Genomic DNA, 20,041 nt, shown 5'->3' with positions numbered 1-20,041 from the left:
AGGAAGATGAAAGTGACAAAAAGAAGAAGAGAAACTAATAAAATATTAAACTTTAAATATTCATTAATCGAAATGATTTACTATTTTACAAACAGAGTTTTGATCAACAAAGAGGTATACTTATTATTGAGTTATGCTAACAGAGGGATCATCAAAACAAGTTCTAAAAGAGTGCTTATGTACTCACCCCAGTCCTTATCAAGCGCACTAGCTCAGAGTTGCTTGGATTGTCATGACCACTCCCAAAAGCTAAAAGCTCAAACGGGACTGCATAAGGTAATAAGTTGAGAGCAGCAATGAAAACATCAACACAGAAGCCAGAGATCATCCCGTTGCTTTTGACTGAGACAACCTCTTCGGAACGATTTGGAACTCCACTCCTCAAATGCCTTCCATTGTTCAAATTCTGTCATGGCCAGACAACACTATGAAGCTTCTGTCCCGAAAAGGATGTGTTCTCCAGCTCGTCAGTCGGCGTCACAGACAAGCCTAAATTATTATACCAGTAACCAATGGTCCTGTAACCAGTGCCAATGACATTAAGCAAATCAAAAGCTGGATTTACAAGGTTCCTGTCTCTAGTAAACTTTATCCTAGCGGTTAAGCCGATTCTGTCAACCTGTAAGATGCTCTCAAAATCATCAATGGCGTAAGCAAGCAGCCATACAGTGTCATAAGCATACAGTCCATAACTCGTTCACAGATTCAACTCTCACTCACTCATATCCTTGTGTCTCAGTGGAACCATCAATTCATATCTCCCCAACTTACTATCAATCTCATATGATTACTTCCACATCAAAATCAGAAGCTCCTTCAAATACCAAAAAGACCACTCAGATGATAGATACTTGAAAAAAAACTCAGCTTTTACACAATCGAGTTAGTGCGCATAAACAAACATCTCAAGTCAACACTTTTTTTGCTATCTAATACCCCTACAAATGCGAGCTTTTGCAATTGTTTAATGGCTAATTGTAGCACTATAGAGACCGAAATTCACAAAAATGTTGTCATTTTCTGTAAAGTAGATAGCAACAAACAAACCAACAAAAATCGGAGCAGAAATGAAAAAATGTACCATTAGGGTTCTCTAAGTAAAATGATACAAAGACTCCGACGACACCACCAAAAAGAAATGGGTTTGCTTGAGAGTAAAACCCAGACACAATCTTCATCTTTCGCTAATGGGAAACTAATAAAAGATTTAATTCTCTTTTATATTCAAACTAAAAAAAAAATATGGAGATTGGAAGCACACGTGGCATCCAGAGAGCTGATTGGTGAGTAAAATAAGGAGGAAGAAGAAGAAAGAAGCTATTTTTATAATTTAAAAGAGATGACTCTGACAAAAAAAGAAAGCTTTTGATCGGAATCTGGAAATGGCACCGGTGACTGAAGTTTCTCCGATGATCAACACATTGGAAGTCGCAGATGACAAAATGACGAATCTCAGTTCCTCTGGGAAACCTCCAAGAAACATCTCTGCAATGCGCCATTGCAACAGCACTGCCTGGTTGACCGATTACGTTGGTTCATCTCTTCTTTGCTTTTTTTTTTTTTTAAATTCAAATGCTTGTGATTGTAATTGCACGGTCACGAACAGATAAGATAATGTAGCTTAGATCGGATCTCGTGACTCAAAAACAATCCAAAGTTTGAAACTTACAATGTGAAAATGATTTGTTTGCAGGAAGGAGATGAGAGATTTGGTGCAAAATCTCCGGAAGGAGTAAATTCAACATTCCAGCCTGTGTTTAGATCTGGAAGTTGGTCTGATAAAGGACCAAAACAATCAATGGAAGATGAATTCATTTGTGTTGATGATCTCACTGAGTATATTGGATCATCCACTGGAGCTTTCTATGGGGTATATAAGATTTGCTTCATCGAATATTTCAAAAAAGTTCTCTTTTTTAAAATGATTGTTTGTTTATGAAGGTGTTTGATGGACACGGAGGTGTTGATGCTGCATCATTCACAAAAAAGAACATTATGAAGCTTGTAATGGAAGACAAACATTTCCCAACCAGCACAAAGAAGGCAACAAGGAGTGCTTTTGTGAAGACTGATCATGCTTTGGCTGATGCTTCTTCTCTTGATAGATCCTCTGGCACTACTGCACTCACTGCTCTCATTTTGGACAAGACTATGTTGATTGCAAACGCTGGTGACTCCAGAGCGGTGCTTGGGAAACGAGGCAGAGCCATTGAGTTATCAAAGGACCACAAACCTAACTGTACTTCCGAGCGGCTACGTATTGAGAAGCTTGGAGGTGTGATCTACGATGGTTACCTTAACGGGCAGCTATCTGTGGCTCGAGCCTTAGGAGATTGGCACATTAAGGGAACTAAAGGTTCACTCTGCCCGCTCAGCTGCGAGCCTGAGCTGGAAGAGATTGTGCTGACGGAAGAGGATGAGTATCTTATAATGGGCTGTGATGGACTCTGGGATGTGATGAGTAGCCAGTGTGCAGTGACGATGGTGAGGAGGGAGCTGATGCAGCATAATGATCCTGAGAGATGCTCTCAAGCTTTGGTTAAGGAGGCTCTTCAACGAAACAGCTGTGACAATCTTACTGTAGTGGTTGTCTGTTTCTCGCCCGAAGCGCCTCCTCGGATTGAGATTCCCAAGTCGCATAAGAGGAGGAGCATCTCTGCAGAGGGATTGGATCTCCTCAAAGGTGTTTTGAACGAGTTGTGAAGGAACTGAGAGCAAGTTGGAAAAAGGTAAGAAGAGTTACTTTATTCTTTTTTTGTTTCCTCTTTTGATAGGAAAGTCAGAGAGATATTCAAGGTTGTGTGCTTTTTTCTCTGGTTTTTCCAAGTTTTGATTGATTCCATTTTTTGTACTGTAGATCTTAACCATATTTAAATGATTAATATTTGGTTTCATAATTTAAAAATGCCTCATTGAACTGCTTCTTGAACTTGTGAGGCCTCTTTTTGGTTTGTTTGAATCCTTACCAAATATCCAAAAAATGATCAAGCAACAATGGAGCACAATCTCTCAGAAACAACCGTAGAAAAGATTTAACAGAGGGTAGATGTGCATCTGCCACAAAATAATGGATCCTAACACTAATATAACGATTGACCATCTAGGGACTGAGCCTGAATAACAAAGATGCGCATAGGTTATGGCTAAACAACCTAGAACATGCACTTCCTTTGTCTGCCATTGGTCTATCATGCCTCATGATGAATTCTACAATGGAATCACTCAACAAGAAGTAGGGATTTAGAAAGCCATTTGTCGGACCGAGTAATCATAGAATGAACATGAAGAAAGATGTGTAACTGTATCGAGTCATTTGATGGCTGTGGGAGTATTAAATCATGAGGGATCCAAACCTGAGACAATTGCCTCTAGATGGTGTCACAAGGTCCAATTTTGATACAATAAAATAAAACAATCGAAGGGAGAAAACTTTTGTCTCCGACTTGAGTTCCATGTCTTTAATTAATTGATCTCACGAAATGAATCAGCCTCTGGGCTTGTGCAGACGAGGTCGGTTACAGAAGATCCTGCCATTGGCCCTCACCAGTGCAGCCATGCCCACGCAAATTCCCGTCCACAACAATGAGAAGAACAAGTGCTTATGCTTATAATCACTCCCAGCTGCTCAGCAAATTTTACACAGTTTCAGATTAAGTTTGAAAGAAAATCTTAACTATCCAGCAAAAGAAATACCATACTTACTTTGTTTTAGAGACATTGTTGCAAACCAGAAACTCATCAGAACCACGAACAATGCCACTGGGAAGTTCTGAGACATGAAATTTACATTGTTATAAGACTAGAATTCTTTGTATGCTAATATAGTGGAAATTAGTTCTAATCTTAATTGATAAATGCTTACGGCTACAGCCTCAAGGCCTCCCTTTTGAGGTACAGGAGCCATGTCTCGGCTCACAGCAACTATGTAGTGCCCTTGCAAGAGATCAATTGCATCCTATTGCACATAGCCATATTAACTTGCGTCAGGACACATTCCAGTTACAGGGGTAAGTGACACCAAAAGTAGTCGCACACAGTTGCAACTGAACATTATTAGATGATACAACTAGAGTTACTGAGAATGAAAATTCACTGACCTGCTTAGTTCCATCAGCAAAGTTATTCAGGTAATAGCGTCTGAGGGAGCTCCAACCATCTTTAAGGACACCATGGGCAGTCCGATGCCCATACCTACAATTGAGCCGGTTAGAGACGCATTAGATTGCAATGTAGAGTAATCTACAAAACACTCCCTTATATTGCTTTATAGCCAGGACTTATTCAGACCCAAGATTAAACATATGGCAAAAGTACCTAACGAAATCTCCTTTAAGTGCAGGAGTACCAGAGTACTGAATGCTGATTTCATCACCATGATTAGCCCATACTGAAAGGCGAAAGCACATAAGCAACATGAATAAATTCGGAATTTTACATCTAAGTTCTACAATAGATTTCCTACAAAGGTAAGAGACTGACATATTTTATAGTGTTCGTCAAAATTCAGATGTGAGCTTATGGTTTCTTCAGCGCCAAAAACTCCAATCCTTTTGAGTTGAACTTCTAACATCTTTCGACCTATCATGCTCTGCATTTGGCAGGAAGTATGCAGCATGGATGAGCAAAGGCCAATATGATATTAGCTGCATCATAGTTTTCTTATGGCTAACCTGGGTAACATTTGTACGGTCTAAGCAATCTATGCAGTTTGATCGGACAACACCAAGCTGCTCCTTCATTTTCTCACCCTTTTCATTCAACAGAAAGTACCTGCGTATTTCAGAGAATGCAAAATGACGTGCCATTTTTTATTTATAATTATTCAGATTTCAAGATTACATAAATAGAAATGTACAAAGAATCATACCCATTCTTTTCGAGAAAACCCTCGATCTGCTCGTACAGAATTGATAAGCGCTCAAAATGAATATGCCCACAAATTTGATGGAAATCAAAGTGCAGGTACCTACAGGATAAGGAACCTCCTTTAATGAGTTGCAAAACAATAAGCAAGTTGTCTAAGAAACACATTAGACGAACAGATTGACTACCTTATATCATCCCCAGTAATGTGTTGCATAACAGTAGCATACTTCTCGCATAAGCGCCCCTCACCGCCTTGCTGATTAGAGAAATTAAGGAATAAAAAGTTGGAGTAGATTTATGCAATGCAATTAATTTAAAGACCAAGGTGAGCTCACAAACATGACCTGTACAACATCTTGAGTCACATAACTACACAAGTATTCATGTCAATTTGAAAGAATTTGTACCTTGTTAACGAGATCAACTGCCAAAACTGATCCATATTTTTTCCTAAGGTCCAAAAAGTGACGCTCAGCTATCCGTTTCTACAAGAAAAGCACCCTATGCAATTTACTTGAAAGAAATAGATAAATTACTAAAAGAGTAGGTAATTAGTCAGAAATTAGTACTCACAGCTTCTTCAGGTTGGACAATTTCAAACTTGGGCTTGTAAGTCAGATCTACAACCTGCTCCCACATAAAAGGCATGGATCCTCTGACCTGCAAATGTAGGAAGCAAAATAACATTAAGAGTTTAATCGTGGATAACTCAGTCTCGAGAAAAGTTGTATGAAAAAAAAAGGTAATTATAAAATGACCAAAGATTTGCAGCATTAAGGGAATTCACAATATGCAAGCATGTAAGAAAAGCTACCTGAACAAATGATGACGTATACCCATTCATCTGTACAATTTGCTCAGTCTCCACAAAATTAGCAACATAGCCATCAAGATCCGCTCCTCTTCTCCACATACGTGTACCTTGTAAAACGATCCAGGATAAGGGAGAAGACACATTCACAACACAATACTCAGCATTTAAATTTCCAGCAGGCAAGGACATATATCTCTCTTATCTATCTAAAAGAATTAAGTTTCAACTGAAGTTAAGGTGCCAAACATCATGCTTTCCTATTTTAAAAACAAGTCCCATCAAGTGCTGTCAATATCTGAATTTCTTGCTATGTCTAGTAGAAAGATTCTAACAGTCAAACAAATGACTGACCTACTTACAGATTCACACTAGGCTTTAATGCAATAAAAAAGATTGAGTAACTTGAAATCGAAGAATAATGGGTAAAAAAAAGCACATAGAGACAAGTACCGTTTCTCCTAGTGCATCTCCTAGCAATCAGAGTAATGTCAACAATATCTCTTCCAATGGCTGTTTCAAAGCTATTAAAGCGTGAATCAGGGTTAAGGAAAGATTTATTTTACAAATAAACGTAACCATGAAGCGAAAATAGAAGAAAAGGAAGTGAAACAACTGATAACAAAGGATATTCCCTTGAATTACTGGAAGCAAGAACTGATCAAGCTGCAAATTTAAGACAACATAAGAAAGAAAGGGTAAGAAATTCTGCAAGTACAGAACAAGGGGATGTGATATATTTAAAGGACCTCAAAGATACACACCTTATTATCGATGAGAACTTCCAACATGTAATTGTTCCAAAGAAACCTCGGTTCAGCCTGTAAAAAAAGAACGAACCACCAGCAGAAGTTATTTTCAGTTTGCAACAAGGAAAAACTAATGAACGCTTCCAAGGAAGTTTAATAAACTTCCCAGAAGTAGTTATATGGTCACCTGTCTCCACAGAGGAAGTGACTTAGACTCATCACCCATTTCATGCAAGCGTTGTGAGCTGAAATCGCAAAAATAAAGATCAAACTAAAAGGAAATAACTACTGAAATTCAGACTAATGTCAGCTATTATAGCTAAATTGGTTTGTACATGCCTTAGTACAGTAATACAACATAATTTTCAACATCAATGAGTAAACATAAAACATCACAAGGAAAGAAATAAACCATTTTACCTCAATGTTAAGTTAACTTCATATGAGAAATAGAGACCAGTTGTCTTTTCTGCTACACTTAAGAGCTTGGAGAACTCGGTCTCCATCTTTTTCTGCCGGAAATAATACACAATTCTTTGAGATTTTGAGATCCATCATTACTACCAATATATTCCACAGAAAACTGGACACCACAGAATTTACCTGTTCTTCAGGCGAGTTTTTAAGTGAATGATCACAAGGAAGAACCTTAAGCGTTGTAACTTTGAATATAGGATGCCCCAGAAACGATCCAACACGTTCACTCTCAGTTACAACCACCAAGTATGATCCTTAAGTAAATAAATACGCAATCTAATCAAAACTCTCGAATATGTCTCAGATCTAAAATGGAAATAGAGCAGAAACACCTGCAGCATACACAAGGCTCTATCTATATACAGTATTGTTCCACATGATAATTGTTACTAACCTGCAAGGAGCTTCAACATCCCAACCACACCAAAAATGGAACGGATTTTAGGGACACGCACGGAATTGCTTTCTGGGACTTGATCTGAGCACAGTATACGCAAGGGAAGAGGATTGAGATAACAAGCATTTGCCAGTAAACGGAATCAAACAAAATGTTGTGAACAGAAAAAACCAACCGATGAGCTTCATGGAAGCATCAACACGACTAATATCCAAACATGAAGAGCCTGAGCCATCAGCTGGCTCGATGATGTACTGATCGGGGAATTCCCATAAACGTAACCGGGAATGCAATTTGTTCCGAGAATCAACCGTCTCCATACTAAAATCAAACAAGAGACAAAAGAAGATTCAGAAATCGTAAAGGAAAAGACGAAGACGAAGAAGAAGATAATCTCTAACAGCGAACGAAGATGATGGAAGATGGAAAAGATCACCTGAGCTGGGGAAAAGTAGATCTGAAGCTTCGCCGTGAAACGTCGAGAGGAATTGAAATTATGGAGTTGCGTAGAACGTGCAAATGATTTTGCGTTAATCGTTGGATCAAGTCCTGACTCTCTGAATCTAATTAGTGGACGACCACCTCATACACCTTTCCAAGCCAGCTTAACTTCTTAAAGGTCACAGGTTCGATTCTTACTTAATACCATTTATATGCTTTTCATATATCACAGAGTGTTATTATTCCTTTAATTATGACCAAGTCTAATTAAAGGAATGTATCGAGTCTAATTAAAGGAACAATAACACTCACATCATGCTAGATAGTATATGCTTTTGGAATCAATGATACAAATCTACGAGAGAGACAAAAAAAAAAAAAAAAAAGAGATACAATCATCATTCATTCTCAGGAAATGAGTTTACATTTTTTGTGACAGTGAATGCTCCTTCCTAAAATGGAAACTTTCCTTATTTGTGAAAACATAATATTTCAAAGTTTCTTGTTCTGTGCAGGATATTTCAGGAGATCAAGTCGGAGGATATGTGATTGCGAGAGACTTCCACAATAGAGATATTTCCCAATCTTGTCACATGTGGCTATGTGAGAGAGTTTTGGATCATGGTAGTACGCGATGGGATTTCCATCCAAATCCACCTGTAAAACGCCTGCATTCTCCATAAACATAAGATCCACGCCGTACTTAGCCACCATTGCTGTGAGTTTCCTCAAGAAAGGGTATTTCAACGAGATATTCCACAATGTCGTGACTCCCTGTTTGCACAACCACAACACAAAGATGATCCTTTATTAGCATGTAATGAGTTAATAACATGACCTCAAAGAAAAGAAAAGAAATTCAATTTGTAACGTTACCGAAGGCAATGCAATCCAGTAATGTCCATCTCCATCGTAACGAATGTTATCTGGATAACCTGGTAAGCTTTGAGTGAATACCTCCACACGCTCCTCACTGATGTAATACTTGCTGCACCTTTTCCTAAAGTAGTATATAACAGATATAGATAAATTAACTTATTGCCAAATCAAACTGAGTCGGAAATTTATAAAAAATTTAACTGATCCAATGCACATACATTGGAGTTTCACAGAAGATGAGATGAGTTTGATCAGGAGAGATGGTGATGCCATTAGCGAAGTAGAGGTCTTTGAGAAGTACTTTTGTAACACGTGTGGTGGGATCAAAGCTCAAGAGTCGTCCAAAAGGTTTCCCTTCTAACATGTCTAAACTCAATTGATTGAGAGTGTACTTGTAAGAAGCATCTGTGAAATACAAAACGCCGTTATCTGCAACGGTAACTGCATCCGTCAGCTTAAACTTCACACCGTCCGCTTCGTCCGTCAACAATTCCGTCTTCTTTCCGTCACCGCTTATATTCAACAGTCCCTATACATAACAACAAAGTCAAACCTAAGATTGTGATTTTTCAAAATTCGATTTCAAAACCCCAACCTTGTGTACGTCTGCGACAATGACTTCGCCGTGGATTCCGAACGCGATTCCGAGCGGTCTACCACCAGTATTGACCCAATCCTCAACGACTGAGTCATTAACCGAGTCGGCGACCTTGACTCGTTTCACCCATCCATCAACACAACCAGTGTAGATGAGATTAGATTCCTTATGGTAGGCGATATCTTCGGGTATATTGAGAAGACCGACACCGATAAACTCAGCTCCGGTGAGAAATTCGTCGTTTATAAGCGGCGGGAGTGAAGTAGCAGAGGATGTGAATGCATCGGAAGGAACAATAGCGGGGTCGAATGTGTCGAGTTTGTAGAGAGCGATAGATATAAGTAAGGGGACAATAATGGAGAGTATGAGAGAACGAGAGGAGAAAAGTACAGGCATTGGAGCAAATTTGAGTTTGTGGAAAAATGGTGAACATGCCAATTTTGTAGTTGTGAACTTGTGATTGAAGAGAAAAACAACTAAATTAAACACGTGTATTTAATGATGAAATCGCAAATCATCGTTGACTCATAATAATCTTTGACTCTAGTCCCTTGTAAGTTGTAACCAACTATTAGTCGAAATCTCGTGGGGTTTTACTATGTTACCAGTAGGGCCAATATTGTATGGACAATGGGTTGCCTTGAGTTCTAAACAAAGAAAAATATCTGCTTTGTTTAGGAATTGTGCATCTTAAGTATGATTTGGTTTGTCTTCATTGTATTTTTTTCGTTTGGTATTCATTGTTTCAGGTTACTAATATCCTTAGAGATAGAGAAACATCATGATTCATTCTCAGGACAATGAGTTTACATTTTGTGACAGTGAATACTCCTAAAATGTAAAAGTCTTTTTTTTTTATAAACATGAAGTTTCAAAGCTTCTTGTTTTGTGCAGGGTATTTTAGGAGATCAAGTCGGAGAATGTGTGAATGCCAGAGACTTCCACAATAGAGATAGTTCCCAATCTTGACACCGGTGGTTATGTGAGAGAGCGCCTGATCATGGTAGTATGCGATGGGGTTCCCATCCAAATCCACCTGCAAAACTCCTGCATTCTCCATAAACATAGGTTCATAGCCGTACTTAGCCGCCATAGCTGTGATTTTCCTCAAGAATGGGTATTTCATTGAAAGCTTCCACAACGTTGTTACTCCCTGTTTTCAACTATAGTGATCAATAAAAGATGATACAATAGTGATCAATAAAAGATGATATAAAAGATGACACACATACTGAATATGACCGAGACCTAAACCAACTCAATAAACTCTAAGAAGGGTTTCAATTTTTATAGTTACCGAAGGCATTGCAATCCAGTAATGTCCATCTCCATCATACCGGATGTTATCTGGATAGCCTGGTAAGCCTTGAATAAATAACTCCACGCGCCCTCCATTGATGTAATACTTACTACATCTTCTTCTGAGAACAACAAAATAACAACTTGAGATCATGAGGATTCAATGAACACAGATGGAAAATAAAAGAAACAGAGATGAAATGTGAGAGAGACATGGGGGTTTCGCAGAAGACGAGATGGGTTTGATCAGGAGACAGAGAGACACCATTAGCAAAGTAGAGATCTCTGAGAAGTACACGTGTCACTTTTGTGGTGGGATCAAAGCTCATGAGACGACCGTGTGGTTTGCCTTCCAAGATATCAAAACTAAACTGATGGAGATTGTACTTATAAGAACCATCAGTGAAATACAAAACGCCGTTATCTGCAACAGTAACTGCATCCGGTAGCTTAAATCTAACGCCGTCCGCTTCTTCCGTTAACAATTCCGTCTTCTTCCCGTCACCGCTTATATTCAACAGTCCCTACCCAGACAGAAACCAACCTATTAATTGAAAATTTTCAAACTTCGATTTCAAAAAAGTCACGAACCCAAACCTTGTAAGCGTCAGCGACGATGACTTCGCCGTGGATTCCGAAAGCGATTCCGAGCGGTCTACCACCGGTGTTGACCAAATCTTCAACGAGTGAGTCATTAACCGACTCGGCGACCTTGACTCGTTTGACCCATCCATCAACGCAACCAGTGTAGATGAAACCAGAGTCTTCATGGTAGGCGATGTCTTCGGGGCTATTGAGAAGACCGACTCCGATAAACTCAGCTCCGGTGAGAAATCTTTCGTTTATTAGAGGCGGGATTGAAGCAGTAGAGGAGATGAGTGAGTCAGCGGGATGATGAGCTGGGTCAAACGTGTCGAGTTGGTAGAGAGTGATAGAGATGAGTAAGGGGACGATGATGCAGAAGAAGAGAAAACGAGAAGAGAGGAATACAGGCATTGTAGAAGGATTGGTTCTGTGGAAAAAAATGGTGAATCAACAAATTTTGAAGTTGATTGAGAGAAAAACAATCACAGATCAAATCGTTGACTTCTTCTTTTCCGTAGTACGTTATGTTACGGAATCTTATGGGCTTTAACCATATTCCCAGTAGGCCCAATATTTTTCTAGAGGAGCTCAAGGCGCATGACCAAAATCTAATCGTAACCGTATTTCGGATCGTAACCGGACCGTTAATTAACTGACCGTAACCTGACCGTAACCGTTAACCGTGAAAATAGATTAGTTACGGTTAAAAAAATATACTAACTGTAACCGTTAATTAACCGTAACCGTATCAAAACCGTCGGTTAACCGTATAGTTAAAACTTTTAAAATATAGTTGTAATTGTGTATAATTTTAAATGAATAATTATTTTACTAAAACATCACCTTAAATCGTTTAATATGTCACTACTACAATCGAAGTTACTCCACTACTCTTTTGACCATAAATTAAATTATAAGTAGTTCATATTATTATTATTTATACTCTTAAAATTGTTTTTTAATGTTCACAACATCTTCTCTTTAGAATTATTTTTGTTTCGAAAATGTAATTAAATTATTATAATTATGACCATTAATTTGTTTATTCGTTGATTTACTTAAGAAAATAGATAGATGATTCACTATAGATATTTGAAGCACATAATCGCGTAAAATAAATATTATTTGATATATTACTATTTATTTATTTTTTTATTATGAAGGTTAAAAAATATAATATTTTACTTCGTATATTAACTATATCATAATTATCAAATAACCGTAATCGTATTTAACCATAACCGTATTTAACCGTAACCGTATTTAACCGTAACCGTTTTAACCGTACATGTAACGGTTAAGGTTAAGATTAACAAAAATTTATAACCGTAACCGGTGGTTAATAAACCGTAAACGTAATAACCGTAACCGTAGTCAGGGGACGTCTTCTAATCATTAATATATAAAGAACATGCGCACTAAACTTTGTTAAGTTTTATGACACATTGGAATGGCTTGTATGGTTGATTGGTTTTGTATTCATTGTTTCAGGCTACTATGTACTCCTTAAGAGACATTATCATACATTTATTCTAAGGGACGATACGTTTACATTTTTGTGAAAGTGCATACTCCTAAAGTGGAAATTTTTAGTGCTTGTATAAACTTTGATGTTTCAAAGCTTCTTCTTCTGTGCAGGATACTTCAGGAGATCGAGTCGGATAATGTACGAATGCAAGATATTTCCACAATAGAGATAGTTCCCAATCTTGATACCGGTGGTAATGTGAGAGAGTCTCTGATCATGGTAGTAAGCGATGGGATTCCCATCCAAATCCACCTGCAGAACACCTGCATTCTTCATGAACATAAGTTCCACGCCATACTTAGCCGCTATGGCTGTGATTTTCCTCAAGAAAGGGTATTTCATCGAGAGCCTCCACAACGTTGATGCTCCCTGTTTTCACAACACTATGAGCAAAACTATACAAAAGCTCATCATCATAAACCTTAAAGAAAATATTTCAACTGGTTTACATACCGAAACCATAGCAATCCAGTAATGGCCATCTCCGTCGTACCGAATGTTATCTGGATAACCTGGTAAGCCTTGAATAAACACCTCTACACGCTCTTCATTAATGTAATACTTGCTGCATCGTCTCCTAGATATAGTATATCGATGAATTAACACATTGCTAACTGGTATGAGTCGGATATTAGTAAAATCCAACAGAGTCAGTGGACTTACATGGGAGTTTCACAGAAGATGAGATGCGTTTGATCAGGAGACATGGAGACGCCATTAGCGAAGTAAAGGTCTTTGAGAAGTACACGTGTAACACGTGTGGTGGGATCAAAGCTCATGAGACGGCCATGTGGTTTACCTTCCAAAATGTCAAACTTGACTTGATGCAGAGTGTACTTGTAAGAAGCATCAGTGAAATACAAAACGCCGTTATCTGCAACGGCGACTACATCAGTCAGCTTAAATTTAACGCCTTCCGCTTGATCCGTCAATAATTCCGTCTTCTTCCCGTCACCACTTATGTTCAACAGTCCCTACCGACACACACACTAATCAACCTAAGATCGAGATTTTCAAAATTCGATTTCTAAAAAGTTCACGAATCCAAACCTTGTATGCGTCTGCCACAATGACTTCGCCGTGGACTCCGAAAGCGATTCCGAGCGGTCTACCACCGGTATTGACCCAATCCTCAACGACTGAGTCATTAGCTGAGTCGTGGACACTGACTCGTTTCACCCATCCATCTATGCAGCCAGTATATATGAGATTAGAGTCTTGATGATAGGCGATATCTTCGGGTTTATCGAGAAGACCGACGCCAATAAACTCAGCTCCGGTGAGATATTTGTCGCTGATAAGCGGCGGGATTGAAGTAGTAGAGGAGGCGTATGCCTCGGAAGGAACCGGAGCTGGGTCAAATGTGTCGAGTTGGTAGAGAGCGATAGAGACGAGTAAGGGGACGATGGTGAAGAAGAAGAGAAAACGAGAGGAGTAGAACATAGGCATTGGATACAAGAGAATTGGCTTTGTGGAAAAATGGTGAGCAGACAAAATTTGGAGTGATTGTTGTTGATGATCAAATCGCAGATCAAATCGCTGTTGAGTGTTGACTCGTATAAATTTGGTCTTCTTTGTTCCGTAGTGCGCTAAATTACGTAACCAACAACAACTCTCGCTAGTCGAATCTCGTGGGCTTTAATTATATTCCCAATAGGCCCAATTATGTTTTCTGGAGTTGAAAACAGAGTAATATTCACTGTACACGACTTTACATTTATTTTTTTTGGGTAAAAGATGAAGTTTTATACCATTTTTATTTTTGACAAAGAAGAATAGAAGGAGAGAGAAGCAATCTACAGAAAATTAAAGAACAACACTATAACTCTAAGTACAAAAGATCGCGGCTGAGTGATCAAGACCAAGTTAGGAGGAGAAACACCGAATCCGCGAAGCTCGGAAAAGTACGCTGTTGCCGCAATACCGAAGCACTGGAATCCTCATCTGAGTTGTCACAAGCATTACTCTCCGTCTGTTGGGTTTTGAATAAGTCGTTAAGTTGTTCTCATGTTTGAATAAACTCATGGTCTTTAAGAGTCGAGTAGTAGTTGTTATAGTGGTCCTAGTCTTTAGCTTACTTCCGCAAGTTTCTCATTGTTTAGTTGTGAACGACGTAGTCTTTGTAGTCATGGCTATTTAAAGGCATGCAATTCATATCAATAAACCATCGAAGTATTTTGCAATCTTCTGCTATACTTTAGTTTTCCGAGAACAACACCGTCCACAAAACCTCCAGATAGAAGCTTATAGCTTCTCCGAAAACTAACGCAAAACGAACGAGCAAACATGGACTAATACACTAGCTCAACGAAAAGTGAAACCACTAAAACCTATTCGCCACCTCTATTCACCTCACCTAACCTTGCAATGCACCAAGAAGCTAACCATATTCACAAAGATTATAAACTAACAACACCTTAACACCAAAACTCGACCTTACAACAACCGTACATGATGTGCCAGGGACGAAGACAAAAGGACATGATGATGTGCCAGGGACGAAGACTTTACATTTTGTGACAGTGAATACTCCTAAACTTGATGTTTAAAGCTTCTTTTGTGCGGGATACTTTAAAAGATCGAGTCTAGTAATGTAGGAATGCAAGAGGCTCCCAAAATAGAGATGGTTCCCAATCTTGACTCCGCTTGTTATGTGAGAGAATGGATGATCATGGTACATTGCGATAGGATTCCCATCCAAATCCACTTGCAAAACGGCTGCATTCTTTATAGACAGTAGTTCCACGCCATACTTAGCCGCCATGTATATGAGTTTCCTCAAGAAAAGGTATTTCATCGAGAGTTTCCATGACGTTGTTACTTCCTGTTTTCACAACACAATGATCAAATAAAAGATTAAAGATGATATAATAATCTCATCATAAACTTTAATGAAAAGATTTCAATTATAGTATAAATACCGAAATCAATGCAATCCAGTAATGTCCATCTCCGTCGTACCGAATGTTATCTGGATAACCTGGTAAGCCCTGAATAAATACCTCAACACGCTCCTCACTAATATAATACTTACTGCATCTTCTCCTAAAGTAATATACAAAATCTATAAATAAAAACTAATTACCAATTGGTTTTGAGTTAGAAACATAACAAATGTAATGCACATACATGATGGTTTCGCAGAAGACGAAATGTGTTTGATCAGGGGACATTGATATGCCATTAGCGAAGTAGAGGTCTTTGAGAAGAACACGTGTGGCACGTGTGGTAGGATCAAAGCTCATGACACGACCGTGTGGTTTGCCTTCCAAGAAATCAAAGATAAATTGATAGAAATCGTATTTCGAAGAAGCATCTGTGAAATACAAAACGCCGTTATCAGCAACGGTAACTGCATCCGTCAGCTTAAATCTAACACCGTCTGCTTCATCCGTCAACAATTCCGTCTTCTTCCCGCCATCGCTTATACTCAACAATCCCTACACACACCAACAATATCAAACCTAAGATAAGATTTTCAAAATTCGATTTCAAAAAATAAAGAATCGTCTAAACCTTGTTTGCGTCGGCGACAATGACTTCGCCGTGAAGTCCAAAAGCGATACCGAGAGGTCTACCACCGGTATTGACCCAATCCTCTACGATTGAGTCATTAGCTGAGTCGTGAACACTGACTCGTTTCACCCATCCATCAACACAACCAGTATAGATGAGATTAGAGTCCTTATGGTAGGCGATATCCTCGGGGTTATTGAGAAGACCGACGCCGATAAACTCAGCTCCGGTGAGAAATCTGTCGTTGAGAAGTGGCGGGATTGAAGTGGGAGAGGTGATGAGTGAGTCCGCGGGAAGTGAAGCTGGCTCGAATGAGTCGAGTTGGTAGAGAGTGATAGAGATGAGGCAAGGGAAGAAGATGGAGAAGAAGAGAAAACGAGTGGAGAAGAAGAGAACCATTGTAGAAAGATTGGGTTTGTGGAGAAAAATAAAAAATGGTGAACACTGAATTTTAAATTTTTGGAGTGATTCAAACTTGTAGATAAATCTTCGTACGTTACGTAACTAATAGGGACCACCATTCGATAATCTAGTATCGTGGGCTTTTATATTTCATTAGGCCCAATTATTTATAGACTCGTTTTCCTTCAGTATATGGGCCTAAATTGTCAGGCCCAGTGTTTAACTTATGGACTTTTTGTGTTTTGTTTCTGTTACTATTGAAGGCGTAGTTGTAGATTGACGTTGAGATGAGGTTCAATGTATCAAATTTTGTGAAGATCTTTTGTCTGTAACGTACCACTTCTCTAAGATTCCCCGTACATGATCTTTTTTTCTTTCTAAATAAACTTATCATATAGTTTAAACCATTTTTAAACGGGGACAAGCCATGATCTTGATTCATAATCTTGTCTCTCTAATTCAACAATGCGTCCAATTGATAATGATCAATATGAATCCAATGGCAGTCTTGAATCACTCAATCAAATTAAAGAAAAACTTATACTAAAATGGATATGGTGAATCAGGGGACAACCCATTGAACAGCTACTAGCCCTAGCTCCTACATTTTAATCAACATTAAAGTAGCTTATAGTTTTGGAAATTTTCTACATAGTTTAAGTTTGATAATGTTGCGACGTCTTCTAGTTTCCGACCAAATTATGTGGTTATTATTGATAGTCGAAGTTTGTTGCCTATTAACTATATTTTGAGAATACATTTCGACTGAGTTTTAAGTTTGGGTTCTGACAGATAAAGATGAGTTGATTAACACTTTGAGAAGAGGTTCAATGTATCAAATTCCATGAAGATCTTCTGTCTGAAACGTACCACTTTTAAGATTCCCCGTACATTACATCGTCCCGTAATTTTGCATCATATCATTTATATGCGATCTACAATGATCCCTTCTTTCTTTAATAAACAAATTTTATCATATAAGCATAGCTCTTGTAACGGAGACAAAGGGCCAATATCTTAATTCATAAGTTTGTCCCTCTCACTTAACAATGTTTCCAATTGATCATGAATCCAATGACAGCCTTGAAGCACTCAATCAAAAACTTATAATACAACGTTCTATTATTAGGGCACAAAACATTGAACCGCCCTCCTAAATTCTAATCAACATTATTTAAAGTAGGTACAGTTGTATAATCCTGATTAGGATTATTCTTAATATAATATTTCCCGATTTTATACTAAGTGTCATTCTATAAAAAAAAAATCTCACAAATTAAGACTACATTGAATTTTTTTCCATGTAACTCTCTGCATTTTCTCTACTTTTTACATAATAAGAATCAGTTTATAAGAATAAACTTGGAAGGTGCACCAAAAAAAAAAAAAAAAAAAAAAAGAATAAACTTGGAATTCATTTTAATTATTGCATTGAAAATGCAAAATAATACTTTTTTTGTAACATCTTTCGTGTATATAGTATTTATTTTTTTTGTTTTACAACAACTTTGTAGTGTTGTGACATCTTTTTTCTCTTCACGACCGTCTTGGGAACCAATGGTGAATAAGTTAATAGGAAGAAAAAAAAAATTGACAATTGGATGAAACAAGAAAGAGTTGAAATCTGAAAATGGTCTGCGACAAATGTTTCCATGTCTCCTTACTCTGACAAGCCCACTCTCTCCGGCTAACTAAATGGGAATCACAAAGGCAACATCTAGTAATGGCTCTATCTATCTTTGGTCCTCTAAAATTGGTTTCACGTTCAAAAACAGAGCATAAAACAGAGCATTCAAAGCTTCCTTCACCACCTCCATGTGCATCGTGGCTTGACTAAACAATCACTGTTTATTTTTAACAAATATAATATCCCATGTTTCCTGCACATGCCTTGGCTTCATCATATATATACCAAACCTCTCTTCTTTCTTTTTCTTCAGCAGAATTAAGAAACATGGCATTTCCAGAAACCAAACTCCAAATGCCAGTTAGATCTATAAGTCTTCCATCAAGAATCCACCATCCTTCTGCTAAGTTTCAAGCTGCTCTCTCTCAGATTCATCTCTTCCAAAACTCATCTGATTCTCAATCTCTTCACGCCTCGTTACTCAACCTCTCTGAGCTTTACCATTCCCTTCACCAACTCAATCACTCTCTTCCCACAGCTCAAGCTGAACATTCTCTTGACGTGTCAGCCACGTTACTAGACTCTTGCGACGCAGCGAGAAACCTAGTTCTCACTCTCAGAGAGCATCTCCTTAATCTTCAGTCTGCATTGAGAAGAAAAGACAAATCCATGGAAGTTCAGATCAAAGAGTACTTTTCCTTTAGGAAGAAGATCAAGAAAGAGACTAACAAGCTTCTTCTTGGCCTCAAGAAGAAGTTGGATGACTCTGAGACAACCGAGCTCTCTGTCTCCATCTTCCGCTCTCTTTTCATGTTCCTGTCCACAACATCAACAATGAAGACAAAGACATGTTCTCTCAAATTCGTCTCCAGGCTGATCAGTGGTGGTCACCGATCGTCATCGTCGATAATGAGCGAGTTGCAGAACTTGGATGCAGTTCTACGTTCAGATGGGGATAACTCCAAGGAAATTAAGAAGATGTTAGAGAGATTAGAGGAAAGAACAGAGGAACTTGAGACTGCACTTGATTCTCTTTTCAAGTCACTTGTCCAATATAGAGTTTATTTGCTTAACATTCTTACAACACACTCTTAGTTTAGTTAGTCTCTAATTGTACACAAAACATATTATAGTTATAGATACAGATTCTTGTAGTGAAGAATTTAATATAAATCAGCAAATTATAGCTACATAATTCAAACACTTCTTAATTACCAAAGAAACTTATCTCAACAGAGCAAAGTTAGGGAAGGTACAATAAGAACTTTGTAAGATTTGTGTCCGTACTCTTACATGTCAGCCTAGCATTGGTAAAAGTCCCATCCCTCGTGCACATTATTATTTTTCTAATTGAGTTTTGATACCACCAATGATCAAGTCATCATCATCAAGATCTTTAATTTCGGATGATCCAATGATTTAGTAAATTGTTAATCTCTTAATGAATATTTAAAAAGGAGAGAGGAGTGGATCTTTGATTCCTCTTGTCCCCACACATTGATACAGCCAACTGTTCAAGGTTGCTACGAGGCCGACCCTATTTCAATTTTATATTGTACTTAAGTAATCATATAAGACAAAAATAAATCTAACAAGTTTTATTACGAAAAATCGAAAATCATAAATAAATCAACTTTTGCAGCCTGGTTTACATTATTGTTTTCAACTAAAAGGATGCATGTATAAGTTATAAACAATTTGAAAAATACTAATAATAAATATAAGCAACTAACACATTTCAATACAAAATTATGTTTCATTATACATATCATTTTATGATCTTATTGAAGTTCATTTCTCTATAACTAAGAAATCAAATTATAGGATTAAAAGCTGAAATTATAATTAAAAATCAATTTTATAAAT

The 20,041-nt window shown here is 37.9% G+C and overlaps 7 protein-coding genes and 1 pseudogene across 10 annotated transcripts; 2 read left to right on the top strand and 6 right to left on the bottom strand.

Annotated features, from left to right (window-relative positions):
• Positions 1 to 119: 119 nt before the first annotated feature.
• AT3G51478 lies at positions 120 to 1,177 on the bottom strand (annotated as a pseudogene). Its single transcript has 2 exons — positions 1,082 to 1,177; positions 120 to 814 (listed from the first exon to the last, which is right to left on the bottom strand).
• Positions 778 to 2,905, top strand: AT3G51470 (Protein phosphatase 2C family protein). 2 transcript variants are annotated; one of them, NM_115006.3, is made up of 3 exons: positions 1,352 to 1,529; positions 1,694 to 1,870; positions 1,942 to 2,905. In NM_115006.3, exons 1-3 carry the CDS (start codon positions 1,383 to 1,385, stop codon positions 2,701 to 2,703), a joined length of 1,086 nt encoding a protein of 361 aa, NP_190715.1. In that variant the 5' UTR covers positions 1,352 to 1,382; the 3' UTR covers positions 2,704 to 2,905. The 2 variants fall into 2 exon arrangements, with proteins under 2 accessions (NP_001327475.1, NP_190715.1); NM_001339515.1 differs by having other exon boundaries at positions 778 to 1,870.
• Positions 2,906 to 3,189: 284 nt separating this feature from the next.
• On the bottom strand, positions 3,190 to 8,109 carry RHD4 (Phosphoinositide phosphatase family protein). The gene is made up of 21 exons (NM_115005.5): positions 7,737 to 8,109; positions 7,476 to 7,621; positions 7,298 to 7,381; positions 7,030 to 7,157; positions 6,847 to 6,938; positions 6,614 to 6,671; positions 6,442 to 6,498; positions 6,310 to 6,343; positions 6,131 to 6,211; positions 5,681 to 5,787; positions 5,440 to 5,526; positions 5,274 to 5,351; positions 5,052 to 5,122; positions 4,868 to 4,966; positions 4,671 to 4,770; positions 4,480 to 4,588; positions 4,315 to 4,387; positions 4,098 to 4,191; positions 3,863 to 3,955; positions 3,703 to 3,769; positions 3,190 to 3,621 (listed from the first exon to the last, which is right to left on the bottom strand). The coding sequence occupies exons 2-21, from the start codon at positions 7,618 to 7,620 to the stop codon at positions 3,485 to 3,487; spliced, it is 1,794 nt and encodes a 597-aa protein (NP_190714.2). The 5' UTR covers position 7,621; positions 7,737 to 8,109; the 3' UTR covers positions 3,190 to 3,484.
• Positions 8,110 to 8,115: 6 nt separating this feature from the next.
• On the bottom strand, positions 8,116 to 9,680 carry AT3G51450 (Calcium-dependent phosphotriesterase superfamily protein). Its single transcript, NM_115004.5, has 4 exons — positions 9,216 to 9,680; positions 8,839 to 9,149; positions 8,618 to 8,741; positions 8,116 to 8,515 (listed from the first exon to the last, which is right to left on the bottom strand). Exons 1-4 carry the CDS (start codon positions 9,612 to 9,614, stop codon positions 8,234 to 8,236), a joined length of 1,116 nt encoding a protein of 371 aa, NP_190713.1. The 5' UTR covers positions 9,615 to 9,680; the 3' UTR covers positions 8,116 to 8,233.
• A 284-nt stretch (positions 9,681 to 9,964) lies between these two features.
• On the bottom strand, positions 9,965 to 11,601 carry AT3G51440 (Calcium-dependent phosphotriesterase superfamily protein). The gene is made up of 4 exons (NM_115003.3): positions 11,115 to 11,601; positions 10,731 to 11,041; positions 10,516 to 10,639; positions 9,965 to 10,371 (listed from the first exon to the last, which is right to left on the bottom strand). Exons 1-4 carry the CDS (start codon positions 11,511 to 11,513, stop codon positions 10,090 to 10,092), a joined length of 1,116 nt encoding a protein of 371 aa, NP_190712.1. The 5' UTR covers positions 11,514 to 11,601; the 3' UTR covers positions 9,965 to 10,089.
• An 875-nt stretch (positions 11,602 to 12,476) lies between these two features.
• YLS2 (Calcium-dependent phosphotriesterase superfamily protein) lies at positions 12,477 to 14,283 on the bottom strand. 2 transcript variants are annotated; one of them, NM_115002.4, is made up of 4 exons: positions 13,681 to 14,283; positions 13,294 to 13,604; positions 13,084 to 13,207; positions 12,477 to 12,999 (listed from the first exon to the last, which is right to left on the bottom strand). In NM_115002.4, the coding sequence occupies exons 1-4, from the start codon at positions 14,077 to 14,079 to the stop codon at positions 12,718 to 12,720; spliced, it is 1,116 nt and encodes a 371-aa protein (NP_566951.1). In that variant the 5' UTR covers positions 14,080 to 14,283; the 3' UTR covers positions 12,477 to 12,717. The 2 variants fall into 2 exon arrangements, with proteins under 2 accessions (NP_566951.1, NP_001190053.1); NM_001203124.1 differs by having other exon boundaries at positions 12,615 to 12,999; positions 13,090 to 13,207; positions 13,681 to 14,175.
• Positions 14,284 to 14,326: 43 nt separating this feature from the next.
• On the bottom strand, positions 14,327 to 16,647 carry SSL4 (strictosidine synthase-like 4). Its single transcript, NM_115001.3, has 4 exons — positions 16,147 to 16,647; positions 15,760 to 16,070; positions 15,552 to 15,675; positions 14,327 to 15,454 (listed from the first exon to the last, which is right to left on the bottom strand). Exons 1-4 carry the CDS (start codon positions 16,543 to 16,545, stop codon positions 15,176 to 15,178), a joined length of 1,113 nt encoding a protein of 370 aa, NP_190710.1. The 5' UTR covers positions 16,546 to 16,647; the 3' UTR covers positions 14,327 to 15,175.
• Positions 16,648 to 18,013: 1,366 nt separating this feature from the next.
• AT3G51410 (hypothetical protein (DUF241)) lies at positions 18,014 to 19,827 on the top strand. The gene has a single exon (NM_115000.4). It carries the CDS (start codon positions 18,422 to 18,424, stop codon positions 19,268 to 19,270), a length of 849 nt encoding a protein of 282 aa, NP_190709.2. The 5' UTR covers positions 18,014 to 18,421; the 3' UTR covers positions 19,271 to 19,827.
• The last annotated feature ends 214 nt before the right edge of the window (positions 19,828 to 20,041 follow it).

This window comes from Arabidopsis thaliana, chromosome 3 (genome assembly GCF_000001735.4).
Source record: "Arabidopsis thaliana chromosome 3, partial sequence".
Taxonomy (NCBI): domain Eukaryota; kingdom Viridiplantae; phylum Streptophyta; class Magnoliopsida; order Brassicales; family Brassicaceae; genus Arabidopsis; species Arabidopsis thaliana.
Note: the sequence above shows the minus strand (reverse complement) of the source record. Positions and strands in the feature narration are given on the sequence as shown.

Bases quoted from the DNA above. Each gene is read 5' to 3' on its own strand.
- AT3G51470 (NM_115006.3), top strand. From the start codon at position 1,383: ATGGCACCGGTGACTGAAGTTTCTCCGATGATCAACACATTGGAAGTC. The intron at 1,530-1,693 runs GTTGGTTCATCT...ATTTGTTTGCAG, and splicing joins CTGCCTGGTTGACCGATTAC to GAAGGAGATGAGAGATTTGG. The intron at 1,871-1,941 runs GTATATAAGATT...TTGTTTATGAAG, and splicing joins CCACTGGAGCTTTCTATGGG to GTGTTTGATGGACACGGAGG.
- RHD4 (NM_115005.5), bottom strand. From the start codon at position 7,620: ATGGAGACGGTTGATTCTCGGAACAAATTGCATTCCCGGTTACGTTTA. The intron at 7,382-7,475 runs GTTGGTTTTTTC...TACTGTGCTCAG, and splicing joins TGCTTCCATGAAGCTCATCG to ATCAAGTCCCAGAAAGCAAT. The intron at 3,770-3,862 runs GTAAGCATTTAT...TTCATGTCTCAG, and splicing joins GAGGCCTTGAGGCTGTAGCC to AACTTCCCAGTGGCATTGTT.
- AT3G51450 (NM_115004.5), bottom strand. From the start codon at position 9,614: ATGCCTGTACTTTTCTCCTCTCGTTCTCTCATACTCTCCATTATTGTC. The intron at 9,150-9,215 runs GTTGGGGTTTTG...TGTTATGTATAG, and splicing joins TTGTCGCAGACGTACACAAG to GGACTGTTGAATATAAGCGG. The intron at 8,742-8,838 runs GTATGTGCATTG...ATACTACTTTAG, and splicing joins ATCTTCTGTGAAACTCCAAT to GAAAAGGTGCAGCAAGTATT.
- AT3G51440 (NM_115003.3), bottom strand. From the start codon at position 11,513: ATGCCTGTATTCCTCTCTTCTCGTTTTCTCTTCTTCTGCATCATCGTC. The intron at 11,042-11,114 runs GTTTGGGTTCGT...CTGTCTGGGTAG, and splicing joins TCGTCGCTGACGCTTACAAG to GGACTGTTGAATATAAGCGG. The intron at 10,640-10,730 runs GTCTCTCTCACA...TGTTGTTCTCAG, and splicing joins GTCTTCTGCGAAACCCCCAT to AAGAAGATGTAGTAAGTATT.
- YLS2 (NM_115002.4), bottom strand. From the start codon at position 14,079: ATGCCTATGTTCTACTCCTCTCGTTTTCTCTTCTTCTTCACCATCGTC. The intron at 13,605-13,680 runs GTTTGGATTCGT...GTGTGTCGGTAG, and splicing joins TTGTGGCAGACGCATACAAG to GGACTGTTGAACATAAGTGG. The intron at 13,208-13,293 runs GTAAGTCCACTG...TACTATATCTAG, and splicing joins ATCTTCTGTGAAACTCCCAT to GAGACGATGCAGCAAGTATT.
- SSL4 (NM_115001.3), bottom strand. From the start codon at position 16,545: ATGGTTCTCTTCTTCTCCACTCGTTTTCTCTTCTTCTCCATCTTCTTC. The intron at 15,676-15,759 runs GTATGTGCATTA...ATATTACTTTAG, and splicing joins GTCTTCTGCGAAACCATCAT to GAGAAGATGCAGTAAGTATT. The intron at 15,455-15,551 runs GTATTTATACTA...TTGTGAAAACAG, and splicing joins ACTGGATTGCATTGATTTCG to GAAGTAACAACGTCATGGAA.
- AT3G51410 (NM_115000.4), top strand. From the start codon at position 18,422: ATGTTTCCTGCACATGCCTTGGCTTCATCATATATATACCAAACCTCT.